General features: G+C 43.4%; 1 protein-coding gene across 2 annotated transcripts in view; it reads right to left on the reverse strand.

The window, feature by feature from the left end:
* The window catches only part of LAMA3 (laminin subunit alpha 3), a 250485-nt gene that overhangs the window by 117568 nt on the left and 114456 nt on the right, over positions 1–18461 (reverse strand). For both annotated transcript variants that reach the window (XM_043444125.1, XM_043444124.1), the window contains 3 exons: positions 14989–15086; positions 14332–14485; positions 4326–4486 (listed from right to left, as the gene is read on the reverse strand). In XM_043444125.1, coding sequence (XP_043300060.1) covers positions 4326–4486; positions 14332–14485; positions 14989–15086 — 413 coding nt within the window. The remainder of the gene's footprint in view (positions 1–4325; positions 4487–14331; positions 14486–14988; positions 15087–18461) is intronic.

Here is an 18461-nt window from a genome sequence, read left to right on the forward strand (position 1 = left end):
ACTTCCCTGCAGGTGGAGTTTAGCACGGATGCAACCCATCATTGGTGTGGGAAAAAGAACCTTCTTTCTGTGCTCTGAGCTGTACCTCTCAGGGCTGATGGCCATCACCATCTCCACTGGTTTTACGGAATATCTGGTTTGGTCTTCTGAGAAACAGCCCGAGGGCCAGTAAAGTCTGATCTCTAAGGCAGTCTTCTTGGAAATTGACCAATATCGTTGGTAGTGGCGGTTTAGTTGCTAAATCGTGTCTGACTCTTGCAACCCCATGGACTGTAGCCCTCCAGGCTCCTCTGTCCATGGGATTCTCCAGGCAAGAATACTGGAGTGGGTTGCCATGTCCTTCCTCTAGGGGATCTTCCCGACTCAGGGATCGAACACTGGTCTCCTGCATTGCAGGCGGAGATAACTCTGTATCAGAGTTATCGCAGCATTATTTTGGAAAGTGGTATTCTTTTGCCTTTCTGCTAGGGTATTGCTTTTTAACAACATAGACCTCACTTGAGAAATGCTGGGAAAGGTTCAAACCTCAGCAGGAGAAGCTGCCATGTTGAAAGGGTCTGTCATTTGAAATAGGTTTTTATGGGTCGAATATTTTCCAATTGCACCATATTTTTGGACTCCAGTACTTGGTAGCCTGGTCACTTACACTGATCACATGACATGCAAAGTAGAGAAAAAGGGAATATTTTAAACAAATGAAAAGATACCATGGGACTTGCCTGGGAGTGGTTAAAAACAATAAAAGTGATTCCTGGTCTAATGCAACACTGTCTTCGAAATCTAACGATGGAGAACTTTGGTGCTGTCACCACATCTGGAGTCAAAATCATCTGCAGAATATCATGCACTTCTCTCCTTAAAACACCATTCAGAAGGAAGAAAGGGCAACCCACTCCAGTATTTTTGCCTGGGAAAGCCCAAGGACAGAGGAGCCTGGAGGGCTACAATCCATGGATTGCAAAAGAGCCAGACATGACTTAGTGACTAAACAACAACATGGCTATCTATACCAACGTGTTATCTTTATTCAGTCAGTTCAGTTCAGTCGCTCAGTCGTGTCCGACTCTTTGCGACCCCATGAACGGTAGCATGCCAGGCCTCCCTATCCATCACCAACTCCCGGAGTTTACTCAAACTCATGCCATCCAGCCATCTCATCCTCTATCATCCCCTTCTCCTCCTGCCCCCAACCCCTCCCAGCATCAGGGTCTTTTCCAATGAGTCAAGTCTTCGCATGAGGTGGCCAAAGTACTGGAGTTTCAGCTTCAACATCAGTTCTTCCAATGAACACCCAGGACTGATCTCCTTTAGGATGGACTGGTTGGATCTCCTTGCAGTCCAAGGGACTCTCAAGAGTCTTCTCCAACACCACAGTTCAAAAGCATCAATTCTTCGGCGCTCAGCTTTTCTTCACAGTCCAACTCTCACATCCATACATGACCACTGGAAAAACCATAGCCTTGACTAGATGGACCTTTGTTGACAAAGTACTGTCTCTGCTTTTTAATATGCTATCTAGGTCGGTCATAACTTTCCTTCCAAGGAGTAAGCGTCTTTTAATTTCATGGCTGCAATCACCATCTGCAGTGATTTTGGAGCCCAGAAAAATAAAGTCTGTTATCTTTATTACAAGGAGTTAAATAATTTATTGATGAATGTGAAAGTGTTAGTTTTTCAGTCATGCTCTACTCTTTGCAACCCCATGGACTGTAGCCCTCCAGGCTCCTCTGTCCATGGAATTCTCCAGGCAAGAATACTGGAGTGGATAGCCAATCCCTGCTCTAGGGGATCTTCCTGACCCAGGGACTGAACCTGGGTCTCCAGCATTGCAGGCAGATTCTTTACCATCTGAGTCACCAGAGATGCCGCTGCTGGTGAGCCCTGTTATAATATTTAAAAGAAAAATCTCACGTCCTGTTGAGAGCAAACCATCCTGGAGAAATAGTACGGTCTAGACTGCCGCATTGTCAAGTAGACTTTCTGAGGTGATGAAAATATTCTCTATCTGCATCATCCAGAATTATAGCTACTAACAACACATGGCTATTGAGACTTGGCATGTGGCTAGTGAACCTCAGGAGCTAAACTTTTTCCTTCATTTAATACAAACTGATTTAAACTTAGGTGGCTCAGTGGTAAAGAATCCATCAGCCAAAGCTGGAAATGCAGGAGACACAGGTTCAAACCCTGGGTCAGAAAGATCCCCTGGTGGAGGAAATGGCAACCCACTCTAGCATTATTGCCTGGACAGGGGAGCCTGGCAGACTAAGGTCCATGCAGTTGCAGAGTCAGACACAATGAAGCCCGCAAATGAAAAGAAACATATTTAAATAGCCACATGTAACCAATACTGTCTGAAACAGGATACAAATAGAATAAAGGACATGGAGCTTAAAAAAAAAAAAAAAAGCCACTGCTCAGCAAAGGTCCTGAAATAATGCTTCAGACTTATGCATCCCCAGAAGAGGGTCCTTCCTTTCTTCAGTTTTGAAATCACTCCTCTGCTTGGCGTAGATGTCTCAGCCTCTCCTGAGATAGTCAAGAGTCACAAAGGTCATAAGGAAGGTTTCTTCCTGTCCTGAGCCAACTCCACTTTGTACCCAGTGGAGCAGGAGTCAAACCCTGATCTGGAAGGCAGAAGGGGTCAGAGAACTGAACTGGAGGGTGGGTTTGGATGGACAGGTTATGTAGAAGTCCTGCCCCAGGTCACATGGGTGACAGTCTCCCAGATTCCAATAGCGAGGTGAACCACCCATCTGGAAATGTACATCCTGGTGGTTGCTAATCTCACCTAGAGATGAAACTAGTATTTTCATATAATGACAGAATATTCTGGAGGAACTCTGCTGGGCCATCTGGTACTCCTATTAAAAATGCAAATATAATTACATTCTTTGTGTTTTTTTTTAATCATCATCCCAGAGAAAAGGAAAGATGAGATTTTTTTTTAAGATTTTGAAAAGAAGCCTTCACAGTTAATTTTTTAGGGTTGCCGAGCGTGTGATATTCATTTAATAACCATTTCAAGTCTCATAAAATTTTCCATTCTAAGCTACCAAAAGTGACACTTTTCCTAAGTTCTTTTCTTTGCAATACAGAGAGAGTGTCCAATTCCTCAAGTCATCTTGGGTTTGACACAAGGCATGTGAGTGCAGAGGTCACAACACGTTCAAAGTCTGAGTGGAGAATTGGGAGGGCTCACAGTAAGGGCTTCCTAGGTGGCACTAGTGTTGAAGAATCCACTTGCCAATGCAGGAGATCTAAGAATCGTGGGTTTGACCCCTGGGTTGGGAAGATCCCCTGGAGAAGGGAACAGCAATCCACTCCAGTATTCTTGCCTAGAGAATCCCATGGACAGAGGAGCCTGGTGGGCTACAGTCTAGGGTCGCAAAGAGATGGACACAGCTGAAATGATTAAACAGCATGCACACTGTAGTTCCCCACCTGCTTTCTCAGGAGACTCTGCCTTCCAGTGCTATTTATTCTACAATTAATTCCATGGGGAAACATACTTTGCATTGATTCTCTAATCAAAGAATACTCTGAACATCTGCATACATCTTGAGTCATTATGCAAAGAAAACGATTTTCAATAAATCCTTGTCAGAGCTTTTGGAAAAGACGAACTTCATCAGGGTGAATTTGAGATTCCTCTGTCAAATTATTTTTCACATGATGCTCGTCAAACATTAATAACTCCCAGTTCTTAATGGCATGTTACGAATGCAGGAGTAATGGAGAATGTGCCAGGCACCCATGAACTCTACACCATGTTTGAGAGAAAGGCCCTGGGTTCAGTGCCTGCCATGGGGGCGACAGAATAAAACAAAAAGACTGTGCTGCTTCTTGTGGGTGTGAGTGTGTTAGTTACTCAGTTGTCTGACTCTGTGACTCCATGGACTATAGCCCGCCAGGCTTCTCTGTCCATTGGATTCTCCAGGCAGAATACTGGGGTGGGTAGCCTATCCCCTTTTCCAGGGAATCTTCCTGACTCAGGGATCAAACCTGGGTGTTCTGCGTTGCAGGCAGATTCTTCACTGTCTGAGCCACCAGGGAAGCCCCTGCTTCTTGTGAATCTGAGCCAAAATGCTAAGTAGAACATGCAGCTTTTCTAGAAAACACAAGATTTTTAAGGCGCTGCCTACAGAGAAGCCTTCCAATAGCACACCAGGGGTGATGCTGGATCGCATAACTCATCCCCTGCTGGTTCTCAAGCTCAGCCTCAAAAAGGGAACAATTTCCCAAGTCAGATAAAAACCAAAGTTCCCACGGCTGACCTCCTGCCTGTTCAGTTAGAGCGGACGCCCCCAGGGCAGGACACTTACCTGTACTTGCAGCTGTAGATGTCCACCCGGCCTGCCAGGTCAGCCCCGGGGCTCTGCACGTGCACTGCGGCCTCAGACAGCTGCTCTGCTTCCGAGGCGTACTCGACCATGATGACGTATCGGCCGACCCGTGGGACCCACAGCCGCAGGTGCAGCTCCACCTGTCAAAGAGCCCGAGATGTCGGAGATGTGAGATGCACTGGATGCGTCTCCACAGGCAACAGCGAAACTGGGGCTGAGCAGACCCCTGGGAGGAGTTTTATATGCCATCACAGTAAGAAACATGGTGCTTCCCGGGTGGTGCTAGTGGTAAAGAATCCGCCTGCCAATGCAGAAGACGCCAGAAACACAGGATCTTTTCGATCCCTGGGTCAGGAAGATCCCCGGAATAGGAAATGGCAACCCACTCCAGTATTCTTGCCTGGAAAATCCCATGGACAGAGCAGCTTGGTGGGCTACAGTCCACGGGGCAGCCAAGAGTTGGACACGACTGAGTGACGGAGCACTCAGTAAGAAATGTGGTCCTGCAGGCAGGGATCCCCAATAAAATACAGGGTGCTCTGTTAAGTTTGAGATTCAGATAAACAATACATAATTATAGTTCAACTACAATTCAAACTAAATGGGGGCATCTGGTATTTTTATTGTCTAAATCTGGTGACCCTACTAATAGGGGTCTCTGCTCCTACTACTGAAACGGAGCAGGACTCTATGATCCTTCCTCCCAACCACGTCCTCTGCTTGTCCTTTGTCTGTGGAAAAACTTTAGCCAAAGAATATGTTTAATCAGAGAGAAGTGAGAAAATGCAGAAATGATGGAAAACAGTCAAAGGAGACCAAATAACCATAATGGAGTCATTACACATAGTCAAGGACTTTTAGTTCCTTCTCAAGGGCTATAGGTAATATCCTGAGCTATATCCTGTGAGCTGTCTTATAAGATATTGAAATCCTCACCAAGTGGAGAAGTGAAGTACACGATAACCAGACCGCAGTCATGACATGAGATGCCACAACTGCAAGAACTGGCCTCCAGAAATTAAAACAAATTGACCCTGGAACTGCATATTAAATCTATTAACACAATCAAGAAGACACTGGTCAGATCGCCAGTGACCAATTTCAAGCTGACTGTCAGGGCTGAGTGCGTGATTTCTGCATGTAGCCCCCTCCCTCTGTCTATGAAAGCTCTGGACCACTCACGGTCAGTGGGAGGAGCCGGCTTACAGACAGGAGTCTGTTCCCCCTGCCCCTCCTGCTGCTGCCAGCATGCAACATAAAGCACTTTCTTTTTCCACCATCCTGGCCTCTTTGATGGCTTTTGAGCGGTGAGCAGCTGGACCCATATATTATTACCCATATATTTGCCTTGTTTCTCAAAGCCAAAGATACTCTAAAACCTGAAGTAAAAAGGAATTTCCAGTGGGAGATAAAAGGAATGGAAGTATGCGTCAATGGGCTACAAAGCTGAAAATATTCACTATCTGGTTCTTTACAGAAGAAGCATGCCCAGCCCTGGCATCACCTAAAGGCTAGGAGCCTGGAGTCTGGAATCACACTGCTTCCAGCTGTGTGTCCTGGAGCAAGTTACTCAACATCTGTATGTCTCAGTATCCTCCTGCGTAAAAATAAGGATAACATAGTGCCCACCTCTTAAGATTATGAGGATTAAGTGAATTAATATGGGATTAGCTCTTCGAACTGTATCTGGCCTGTTGTAAGCCCTGTATAAGGGGCTTCCCTGGTGGCTCAGATGGTAAAAAAAAAATCTGTCTGTAATGCAGGAGACCTGAGTTCCATCCCTAGATTGGGAAGATCTCCCGCAGAAGGAAATGGCTACCCACTTCAGTATTCCTGCCTGGAGAATCCCATGGACAGAAGAACCTAGCGGACTACAGTCCATGGGGTGGCAAAGAGTCGGACACGACTGAGCGACTAACACACGCACACATACACGCACTGTATAAACAGTGATGGTTGTACCTGTGGTTACTGCTTTTTGTCATAACTTTTTTTTTTAACTCAGTAGTATGCAGTGTGCCACACAAACATACTTCACTCTTCTAAGGTCTGCCCTTCCTCCTATTCCACAGTACAAAACGTAAAATCATTTATTTAACTAATCCCCTACTGATAGACATTTAGGTTAGCTCTAATTTTTCCTAAAACATATAAGGCTATATTATCATTTATCTATATCTCTATATATCTATGGAAGAAAGGGAAAGTGTTAGGCGCTCAGTCATGTCTGACACTTTGCGACCCCATGGACTGTAGCCCACCAGGCTCCTCTGTCCATGTGATTCTCTAGGCAAGAATACTGGAATGGGGTGCCATTCTCTTCTCCAGGGAATCTTCCTGACCTAGGTACCAAACTCAGGTCTCGTGCATTGCAGGCGGATTCTTTACCATCTGAGCTACCAGGGAAGCCCATTTACATCTATCTCAGGATCTATACCCTTTTGCTAGTATTTCTGTAAGAGTCCTAGAAGTGGAATTAGAATCACTAGATCAAAATGTGGTGCTCATTTAATTCCCGAGTCAGTATCAGAACTACATTCCTTAGGCAGTTTAACCCACTTCAGCCCCTTAAGCTCAGGGCCTGTCAAGCTTCACCACACTTAATTAAAATCCTCCTGCCTCTGGTCTTCTTCAGGAAATTCACATCTGCTGTTCCTTCCACACAGCTCTGAACCTCACACCTGCTTATTTTTCACAGTGATTTTTGTATCACTTAAATTATAGAAAGACTTCCCTCCAGGAGAAAATGTAGATTACCTACACCACTTTCCCACTCGTTATACGGTGAAATATGATGCTGCCACTGGTCCACATGGAGAGGTAATTACCAAAATCTCTCCCCTGGGATCTCCAAATGAGGGCTTGTCTGTCTTCACCCCACCACGAAACACACAAGGCCAATGATGAGCTTTCTCCCAGGAGTTATTATTGGCTTCCAGGTCTATCATAGCACTCTATTATAAATTTCTATTACTCTTCCTACTCCAAGCCATATGGGTTGGCTTTTGGAAGACTTGGTAGGGTTTTGAATATATCTGATGATAGAAATGGGTTTTGAGGCATCAGACAAAAGATGCAAATGATAGAAAACAGAAACCCTACTGTTGCTATTTATCAGTTATTATCTTTGAAGGCTTCCTAGGTGGTGCAGTATAAAGTATCTTCTTGCCAATGTAGGAGATAAGTCTTAAGACTAGGTAAGTCTTAACCACTGGATCTCCAGGGCCTGGGTTTGTGTATTTACATGGATGGTGAAGCCATTTACTTAAGGAACTCTTAAATGGAATTTGAGATCCCTCTGGGATGACAAACCTAAACAGTGTGTTGTAAAGCAGAGATGTTACTCTGCCGACAAAGGTCTCTATAGTCAAGGCTATGGTCTTCCCAGTTGTCACGTATAGTTGTGAGAGCTAGACCATAAAGAAGGCAGATTTATCAAAGAATGTCCCTTCAAAATATGGTGCTGGAAAAGACTCCTGAAAGCCCCTTGGACAGCAAGGAGATCATACCAGTCAATCTTAAGGGAGGTCAACCCTGACTATTCACTGGAAGGACTGATGCTGAAGCTGAAGCGCCAGTGTTTTGGTCATGTGATGTGAATAGATGATTCATTGGAAAAGTCCCTGATGCTGGGAAAGACTGAGGGCAGGAGAAGAGGGTGTCAGAGGATGAGATGGCTGGATGGCATCACCAATGCAATGAATATAAACTTGGGCAAAATTTGGGAGATGGTGATGGACAGGGAGGCCTGGCGTGCTGCAGTCCATGGGGTCTCAAAGAGCTGAACACGGGTGTTGTTCAGTTGGGTGACTCAACAACAACAACAACTGAGATATCTAAGAGGTAATGTCATGAAGGAAGTGGGCTGTGCTACTCTGTATATAAAATGGGAGGTGTGACTGGACATACCAATTTGAGAATCATCTGTGTAGACTGGTAGCTAACACAACAGACACTGCTTAGGCGGGGACTACAGTGTAAAAAGACAAGGGCTAAGGCTGAACCTCAATAAATTCTAACATTTAATGCCTAGACATAGGAGGACAAGCCTACAAATGATAGTTTGAGGAAGCAGCCAGAGAGGTACAACGAGACCCAGTCTGCTCTTAAATTCTGGAATTTAAATTCTGCTTTTAAATTCAAGGCAAAAAGACTGTTTTTAAATGGAAGGCGTATTCAACAAGTATTGAAAGCTGCTGAGAAGCTGAATAGATGAAGACTGGAAAATATCCATTGGACTTAGCAGAGCAACATTAACACAATCACTGGAAATCCTGCCCCCCACCACCAAAAAAAATTAATGGGACTGGGAGGTGAAAGTCAGACTGGTGTGGGTTGAGGAATGAATGGAAAGTAAAGAATTAGAAATTGTGAATCTAGACAATTCTTGGTTTTGAAGGGACAGAGAGTTATGGAGCAGTGGTTGAAGGATTGTGGGAAGGGGAAGTAGGGTTTTCATAAAAACAGGATGAAAGTGAAAGTCACTCAGTTGTGTCTGACTCTTTATAGTCCATGGAATTCTCCAGGCCAGAATACTGGAGTGGGTAGCTGTTCTCTTCTCTAGGGGATCTTCCCGACTCAGGAATCAAACCAGGGTCTCCTGCATTGCAGGCAGATTCTTTACCAACAGAGCTATCAGGGAAGCAAAAATAGGACAGAACTTAGCATTTTTTAAATGTGGGATGACTTCCAGTTCAGACGGCACAGGAATTCATATTTGCTGTACCCCTTCTCCAAGAGACAGCAACTATGGGTGTGTATTAGTTGTAAAAAAGGATTTTTTTGTTTTGTTTTGCAACCCTACAGTCGTGACTGTAGCCCACCCGGCTCCTCTGTCCATGGAATTCTCCAGGCAAGAACCCCAGAGGGGATTGCCATGTCCCTCTCCAGGGGATCTTCCCGTCCCAGGGACTGAACCCAGGTCTCCCGCATCACAGGCAGATTCTTTACCACCTGAGCCACCAAATAATGTTTTAATAGTAAAACAACAACAATAACAACAAAAGAAGTTTGGGATTAAAAGGAGACAGATGATGGAATATAAGTAAAAGAAAAACTTGAAATGGCACCAGCGCTGAAGTCACAGGCTTGTTGTTCTTCAGGCCGGAAGCAGGCTGTGTGGGCCAGCAGTTCAGAATATGCAGAGTAAAGAGAACTAAAAATGCTTCAGATGAGACAGGGGCCAGATCCAGGCTCATTTTTTGAAGCCAAAGGATGAAGGTTCCTTCACATCATGAAAAGCTGAAGAAAAAAAAAATCACTGAAAACCTGCCATCTGGGTTTCAGCTTTATAAAAAATGGTGGGATATGGAAAACAAAGATCAAAGATGAGGCCCAGGACCAAGAACTGAGTTAAGCACGCACGGGCTCAGTGTCTGAATCTGTACTATTCCCAGGACCACAATAAGAGATGTTGGCACATTGTTATGCCTGGCTCTGGGCTAAGGGTACAGAGACCCAGACAGACAAGCCAAACTGAGATGGATGTAGGGAAAGATGGAGAAGATAGAAACCTCTTATTCAAAGTAAGCCAGTGAGCAAACAAAATGAGACTTCACAACATAAAGAAATCTAACATTAAGAAGAACAGTCAAGGGGACTTCCCGGGTAGTCCAGTGGCTAAGACCTCACGCTCCCAATGTGGGGGGTTGGGTTTGATCCCTGGTCAGGGAACCAGATCCCACATGTGGTAGCTAAGACCCAGCACAGCCAATAAATACATAAATATTTAGGAAAAAAAGAATTTTTCTCTTTTTTAAAAAAAAATATAGGCAATAATATATCGTCAAGTGAAGATGAGTTTACCTCAAGATGAAATAAACTTTATGAAAGTCTGGAGAAGTTTTAAAATAAGTACACTGGTCCCTAATCCAGAACCCCAAAAGTCTGAAAAGGAAAACTTGTTTTCAAACGTGTTTGGTTACAAAACCTAACCTAACTCTAACCGGTCATCACTTGGTGGTAAAATCTGACCTGAACTAACTCCATATATATAGTCTTCGTGTACCTCCCTTGGTGTGTCTATTCATGCTTTTCACTGGAAAAATTTTAACCTGTCTGACTACAAGGTACTGTTCCAGAACCCACTATAGAGGTTATGTGTGTGTGTACAATCTTATCTTTTTAAAATTTTAAATAAAAATTCTGAATCCTAAACTACACCTTGCTCCAAGGATGTTGAGAAACTAAAAAAGATTAATGGAATAACTCCTCTTTAAAAAGTAAATGAAATTATGAAATAAAAATTGGCAGAGGAGAAACAAGAAAAAAGTAAATATAAGAAAGAGCTAGTAAGAAATCTTTTGAGATGAAAAGTACATGTTACATGGAATTGGGAGGCTGAATAAAATCTAGACTAGAGATGGTGAACTAGAACATTCATGGATTCTAACAGAGTCTTGAGGAAGTCACTCAGAAAGCAGTGTAAAGAGCCAAAGAAACATACAAATATGAAAGAGCAGGTTAGAGACAGATTGAGAGGCTCCAACATTCTTCCAGTCTGACTTTCAGAAAAGAAGATGAAAGGATTTGGAGCAAAGTAATATCTGTAGAGATACTATCTGAAAAATTCTCAGTATAAAAGACATGACTCTTCACATGAAATTGCACTTTGAGTACTAAAATAATAAAAATAAATCTGCACCTAAACACATCAAAATGAAACTTCAGAAAATCACAAACAAAGTACATCCTGGAACTTCTGGTTAAACATATAGGATGTAGCACACCTATTTACTGACCCTCGCTCTCAAAAATCCACAAAAATAAGGGGAAATATTTTTTGAATCATAAACCCACAAAGAAAAGAGAATAGAGAAGAGGAAAATAACAGACCAGAGACATGAAAAATTTGGAAGCTAGAATATAATTGGATGTTAACTAACTGAACAAACCAAAGAAAGATGAGACGTGTGTGTGTGTGTGTGTAGGTTTGGGTTGAGGTTGAGGTTGCTGTTGTGGTTGGAATTGGAAGAGAAAAATCTAAGAAATCTCTCAAATCATAAAACAAGATAAGGATATTGAAAAGGTGGGCTAAAGATAAAGAAATAACTTATCAAAGGAATAACTCAGCAAAGTTTCCCAGAGAAGTTTCTGGGTTAAAAGGGTACCACAGATGTTGGATTAGGCTACCTCTAAAAGCAGTGAGTCCCCCATCAATTCAACTATTCAACAGAGGCTAAATGAATCAATATCTGACAAGGATAATGTAGAAAGAATTTTTTCCAGGAAGACAGATCAGATGACTCCTAAGACCTTCGCTAACTCTGTTGGACTTCCCTGGTGACTAAGCAGTAGAGAACTGGACTGCCAATACAGGATCAGTCCCTGGGTTGGGAAGATCCCCTGAAGAAGGAAATGGCAACCCACTCCAGTATTCTTGCCTGGGAAATTCCATGGACAGAGGCACCTGGTGGACTACAATCCATGGGGTCGCAAAGAGTCCAACTCTAGCTACTAAACAACAACAACAAACTCTGTTAGTCTCTGACTTTTAGCACTGTGATCTTAATGCTTTATTAATGCTGTGCAATGGACCTTTCTGTGATGGCAAAATATTCTGTAATGTGTGCTGTCCAATACAGTGGGCACTAGACATACATGATTACTGAGAGCTTGCAATGTGGTTAGTGCAACTGAAGAACTGAATTTTTAGCTTTACTTAAGTTTCATTAATTAAAATATATATAGCCACATGGAGCTAGTGGCTACTGAATCAGACAGCATAAGTCTCCAGGCCTTCAGATAAAACAGTAAAGAACAATTTTTAAATAAAACTGGACAGCCCAGGGCTGAGTTGCATGCATCATGCAAATAGAACAGCTCAGAGCTATGGCTCCAGGCTAAGTCAGAGGCAGGAACAGCTTCTGATGAATCATCAGCATTACTTCCTGGACATCAGCCCTTCCCAACGGTACCTCCCTGCTATGTGGGGTACACACACACACACATATTTGTGTATATGTGTATGCATGTATGTGCATCTGTATACACACACACAGCAGGGATAGGGAGAGAGACAGTGGACTGAAGATTAGAATGGAGAGGAAGTAAGATCATTTTGTTTTTCCTTATGCATATTTTTCTTTTAAATTAATTTTTATTGAAGTATATTTCCTCTACATTGTTATGATAGTTTCTACTCTACAGCAAAGTAAATCAGCTATCCCTATACATATATCCAATACTTTGGCCACCTGATGTGAAGAGCTGACTCACTAGAAAAGACCCAGATGCTGGGAAAGGTCGAAGGCAGGAGGAGAAGGGGATGACAGAGAAGGAGATGGTTGGATGGCATCACCGACTCAATAGATATGAGCTTGAGCAAGCTCCAGAAGACAGTGAAGGACAGGGAAGCCTGGCGTGCTGCAGTCCATGGGGTTGCAAAAAGTCAGACACGACTAAGCGACTGAACAACAAATACATTTATCTTTTGCTTTTTGGATTTCTCTCCATTTAGGTCACCACAGAGCACCGAGTAGGGTTCCCTGCGCTATACAGTAGGCTCTCACTAGTTATCTGTTCTATGTTGTTGTTTAGTCGTTCAGTCATGTCCGACTCTTTTGTGACCCCATGGACTGTAGCCCGCCAGGCTCCTCTGTTCATGGGATTGCCCAGGCAAGAATACTGGAGTGGGTTGCCATTTCCTTTTCCAAGCGATCTTCCCACCCAGAGATCAAACCTGAGTCTCCTGCATTGCAGGTGGATTCTTTACTGCTGAGCGACTGGGGAAGTAATTATATCAATCCTAATCTCCCAATTCATCTCATCCCTAACCCCCTTTCCCCTCTTGGTGTCCATAAGATTGTTCTCCATGTCTGTGTCTCTTTCTGTTTTACAAATATGATCATCTGTACCATTTTTATAGATTCCATATATATTCATGCATATTGTTTTTCTTATTATAAGAAGTAGAAAGGAGAAGAGGGCAGCAGAGGATGAGATGGTTAGATAGCATCACCGACTCAATGGAAATGAACTTGAGCAAACTCCAGGAGAGAGTGGGGGGACAGGGAAGCCTGGCATGCTTTAGTCCATGAGGTCACAAAGAGTTGGACACAACTTAGTGACTGAACAACAACATACTTTTTTGGTAAAAATAATAGTTGTAAAATAAAAACTCAAATAAAATAAAGACTAAACTTAAGAAATACCATTAAACTCCTACAGCTTTCTACCTTGAAAATGTTAGGAATGTAGTTTGCAAAAAGATACACATCTAAATGGTGAGTGAGAATACTGCATCTATTTTCATTTCACGGATTTAATTCCCCAGATGAACGTTTTCCTCAAGGGTACAAAACAGAGAACACTGTAAAAAGGAAGGAATGGAAACACTGTAGAGAAAGGTTTTGTTTTTTTGTGTGTGTGTGTCTTCATTTTGAAGCAATGAGTTCTTATTGTTGATACACAGTACTTCTAACTCAAATCTTAAAACTGTACAGTCTTAAATTGTTTTGAGGCTCAAAGAACTCCTGGAAGAAAAGCAATGCCAAGACCTGTAGTAACCTGTCCTCTGAGCCAGGAAGGAGGTGCCTTTGGGTGTAGCAGTTCCAGAATCTGAGCTCAAGGAACTCAGCAGCTAGGAATCGTCTAGCCGGAGGGGATGAGCAGTCAGTGAGCGTTGTATCCTTTTAGGGTGAGCTGTGTGATTTCTGGAGGCTTTGTAGAGAGATCATGCCCTGAATCAGGGCAAACATGACGCCCCCTTGTAAGTCCAAAGAATCAAAAGGAAAGAATTCTGAGGTTGTTCACATTGCCTGCCATGTACAGAAAGTGCTGGAAGACTAGCCCTCCCACGGCTCAGCATGGTGGACTGCCCAACCCCAGCCTGAACCAGAGAACTCAGCACACCTTTAATTAACACCTCTGGGGAAGTCTTCCAGATTTACCTGAATATGAGACGCATTTGTGGCCAAGGGTTTTCAGCAGAAGGACAGGGAGGTGGTAAAATATCTGATGGAAAAACAAACAAAGGCTGCCTCACCTCTCTTCCACTGAGGTCCGCCATGACTGGGTGTGCGGGGGTGGGCTGCCTCACTGCCAAGGGTCTCGGCTCCCCATCAAGCAGGAAGTGTCTGGCTTCGCAAGCCAGGGCACAGGGGAATCGGGTTACTGGCAAATGCTGGTAAAGCAAACAACTTCAACAACAACAACAAAATACAACAGTTACAACTGAGAACATAACACAAAGGATCAAAGTTCATTCCCCAGGACTTCTATCCATCCCGTGCATTCATTCATTCACTCATCACTCTTCAACAAAGTCTTACTAAGTGCTTACTGCAGGAACTGTGTGATAAATTTTCATCTGCATGAGGAATGGGAAAAGCAGTGGTCCACAAACGCAGATTCGTTGTAAGCTCTTCCCTTCACTAGATGCATGACCCTGAGTGTATTACTTAGGCATGCATCACCACTTCCTAATTTAAGAGGGTGAGAGTCACTCTGAAGCCCTAGCTACGGGATACAAAGTGGTTTGTGAGTCTTACATGAAACACAGCCACTACCACAGAGAAAAGCCACGATTAAGTCATTAACCAGAGCATCCTGTGCAGTCATGATCCTAAGGGCTATTGAGAATCTTTGAACCCAAGGCTCCTGAGTTAGAGGACCCGGTGATGCACCTGCTGCCCATACTAACTTCTCTTGGGGATGGCCCACATCGGCACACGGCTCCGTTACCGGCAGCTGCAGAGAGGGGGCCTCATAGTAGTCTCTGGGGAGTAGCACCAGGTAGTCCTAGGAGATAAAGACCAAAACAATGAATACTCATTAGGAGGGCAGCCCTAGGTTAGTGTTAATGATAAAACAGCTGCACATACTAGCTAAGTGAATAATAATGAGCTGAAGCACTCTAGTTAAATTCTCCATATCAACTGCTTTTTCTTTCTGCCCCCTGACTCATCAGAACACACCAAGCAACCTATGGCAGCTCAGATGGTAAAGAATCTGCCTGCAATGTGGGAGACCCAGGTTCAATCCCTGGGTCGAGAAGATCCCCTGGAGAAAGGAATGGCTACCTATTTCAGTATTCATGTTTGGAGAATTCCATGGACAGAGGAGCCTGGCAGGCTATAGTCCATGGGGTCACAAAGAGTCAGACAAAACTGAGTGACTAACATTTTCACTTCTTAATCATCAGAGATAAGTGTTTCAGGCAGACATTTTTATTTTCAAAGTTCAGGGAAGTTTTACCGGTTCTTCTGGGTTGTTAATAAACTCAGAACTAAAGATAATAACAAACTGTCCATTGAAAAGATGTTCTTTTGTCATGCTGGTTGCCTTCATCCCTATAGGATCCAGAGTTGTAGATAATGTATTCTGGCTTTTTATTCCTCCAGCAGGAGCAACGCTCTCCTGGCTTCATGTAAAAAGTGATGTTTTGTGATCCTGGTGAATCATAGCCTGAACCTGGCCCACTGCCTGTCCTGGGACCGGAGAGGAAGAACATGTTCCACTGAGGGTGCCAAGTGAAGCCCACGGCGGGGATTCAGAGAAGCAGCTCTTCAGAAAAGGGCAGAGGCTGGACTACTGCCATCCTAGCATCCCTGCCTATCTGCCCAGGGAAGGAGGGGGAATGTTTGTCACAACGGTGAGACTCGTATACTGGCCATAAGGCTTTTCTCTCTTCACAGCCCTCAATTTGTCTATAACAGAGAAGAGAATGTGTGGGAGAGAAAAAGTAGAAAAAGTAGGGGCTCAGTGGTCTTAATACCTGAGTGGGTTTTAATGAAATTTTTAAAAATTTTGACTGAAGTATAGTTAATTTACAATGTTGTGTTAGTTTCCGGTGTACGGCAAAGTGATTCGGTTATATACATGTATTTTCTATTATGATTTATTATAGGATATAGTTCCCTGTGCTATACAGTAGGATCTGATTATCTATTTTATACACTGTAGTTTGTATCTGCTAATCTTAAACTCCTAATTTATCCCCTCCTCCTCCCTTTCCTTTTTGGTGACCATAAGTTTGTTTTCAATGTCTATGAGTTTGTTTTTGTTTTGTAAACAAGTTGATATGCATCATATTTTAAATTTCACATATAGGTGACACCATACGGTACTTGTCTTTCTCTTTCTGACTTACTTCACTTAGTATAATAATCTCTAGGTCCATCCACAGAGAAGGCAATGGCACCCCACTCCAGTACTCTTTTGCCTGGAAAATCCCATGGACAGAGGAGCCTGGCAGGTTTCAGTCCACAGGGTCGCTAAGAGTCGGACACGACTGAGCGACTTCACTTTCACTTTTCACTTTCATGCATTGGAGAAGGAAATGGCAACCCACTCTAGTGCTCTTGCCTGGAGAATCCCAGGGACGGGGGAGCCTGGTGGGCTGCCGTCTATGGGGTCGCACAGAGTCGGACACCACTGAAGTGACTTAGCAGCAGCAGCAGCAGCAGCAAGTCCATCCATGTTGCTGAAAATGGCATTATTTCATTCTTTTCATGGCTAAATAGTATGCCATTGTAGAGAAGGAAATGGCAACCCACTCCAGCATTCTTGCCTAGAGAATCCTGTGGACAGAGGAGCTTGGTGGGCTGCTGTCCATAGGGTCACACAGAGTCGGACATGACTGAAGTGACTTAGCATGCATGCACTGGAGAAGGAAATGGCAACCTGCTCCAGTATTCTTGACTGGAGAATCCCAGGGACAGGGGAGCCTGGTGGGCTGCCCTCTATGGGGTCACACAGAGTTGGACACGACTGAAGCGACGTAGCAGCAGCAGCAGCAGTATCCCATTGTATATATATACACCACATCTTCCTTATCTATATATCAGTCGATGGACATTTAAGTTCCTTCCATGTGCTGGCTATTGTAAATAATGCTGTTATAAAGATTTGGGTGCATGTATCTTTTCAAATTAGTTTTCTCTAGATACATGCCCAGGAATGAAATTGTTGGATCATATGACTTCCCTGATAGCTCAGTTGGTAAAGAATTCGCCTGCAATGCAGGAGACCTGGGTTCAGCCCCTGGGTTGGGAAGAACCCCTGGAGAAGGGAAGGCTACCCACTCCAGTATTCTGGCCTGGAGAATTTCATGGATAATATAGTCCAAGGGGTCTATATGACTGAGAGATTTTCACTTTCACAGCAACTCTATTTTTAGTTTTTTAAGGGCTCTCCATACTGTTTTCCATAGTGGGTGCACCAATTTACATCCCCACCAACAGTGTAGGAGGGTTCCCTTTTCTCCACACTCTCTCCAGCAATTATTACTTGTAAAATTTTTAATGATGGCCATGCTGACCTGTGTGAGATGATACCTTATTATAGTTTTGATTTGCATTTCTCCAATACTAATTTTTAAATGGTTTTTGTTCTATTAATAAGCTTCCTTTGGTAAGCACTGTATTTCCCCATTACTTTATGGTCCCACAGATTCTAAAACAGTAAAGTTTGATAATGCGTGCTCAATAAAATATTTCTAGAGAAAATGAGATCATAATATGGAAGCATACATATGAATTTTCAAGTCAGGCATGACTTAGCAACTGAACAACAATAACATATGAATTATGACACAATTGCAGTGGCTGAACATTATGAAGAATCTTCCATGCCTATGTAATAATTTTTATCATGAACTTCTTTCCATTAGTCCAACTTTGTCCCCATTATGGAATTTTCCTCTTCATTTCTACATCTGTGAAACATTCTTAAACTTTAGTAAAGCAACAAAGCTTTCTACTAAGCACAAGAAAGACAGGGACAGCTTAAACCTTCACATTCTGTTGATAAGATCCTAGATTTGGATCTAGGATCAAGTTCCTAGGGGCAAGTTCCTTAACCCCATGCCTGCCCCATACAGCGGGGACCATGCCCAAGATCTGTTCCTTTAGCCAATCAAGAGTTGAGCCAGATGGAAGAGCTTTACATTTTCCACTCTGAGCACATGAAACCAAGAACTACCAAAGACTGTTTTGAAAAGACCTTGCTATAAGCAAAAGCAGACATCAAAGCAGAGATCTGAGAAGGTAGGCTTCATCCCTGGCCTCTCTGAGAAGGCAGGCTTCATCCCTGGCCTCTCTGGCAATTCTATTAAAGTGCAAGGATACAGCCCTTCCCCTGGTAAAGAGTTTTTTGTCCAAGGTAATCTGGTGA

This window comes from Cervus canadensis, chromosome 23 (assembly GCF_019320065.1).
Source record: "Cervus canadensis isolate Bull #8, Minnesota chromosome 23, ASM1932006v1, whole genome shotgun sequence".
Lineage (NCBI taxonomy): Eukaryota > Metazoa > Chordata > Mammalia > Artiodactyla > Cervidae > Cervus > Cervus canadensis.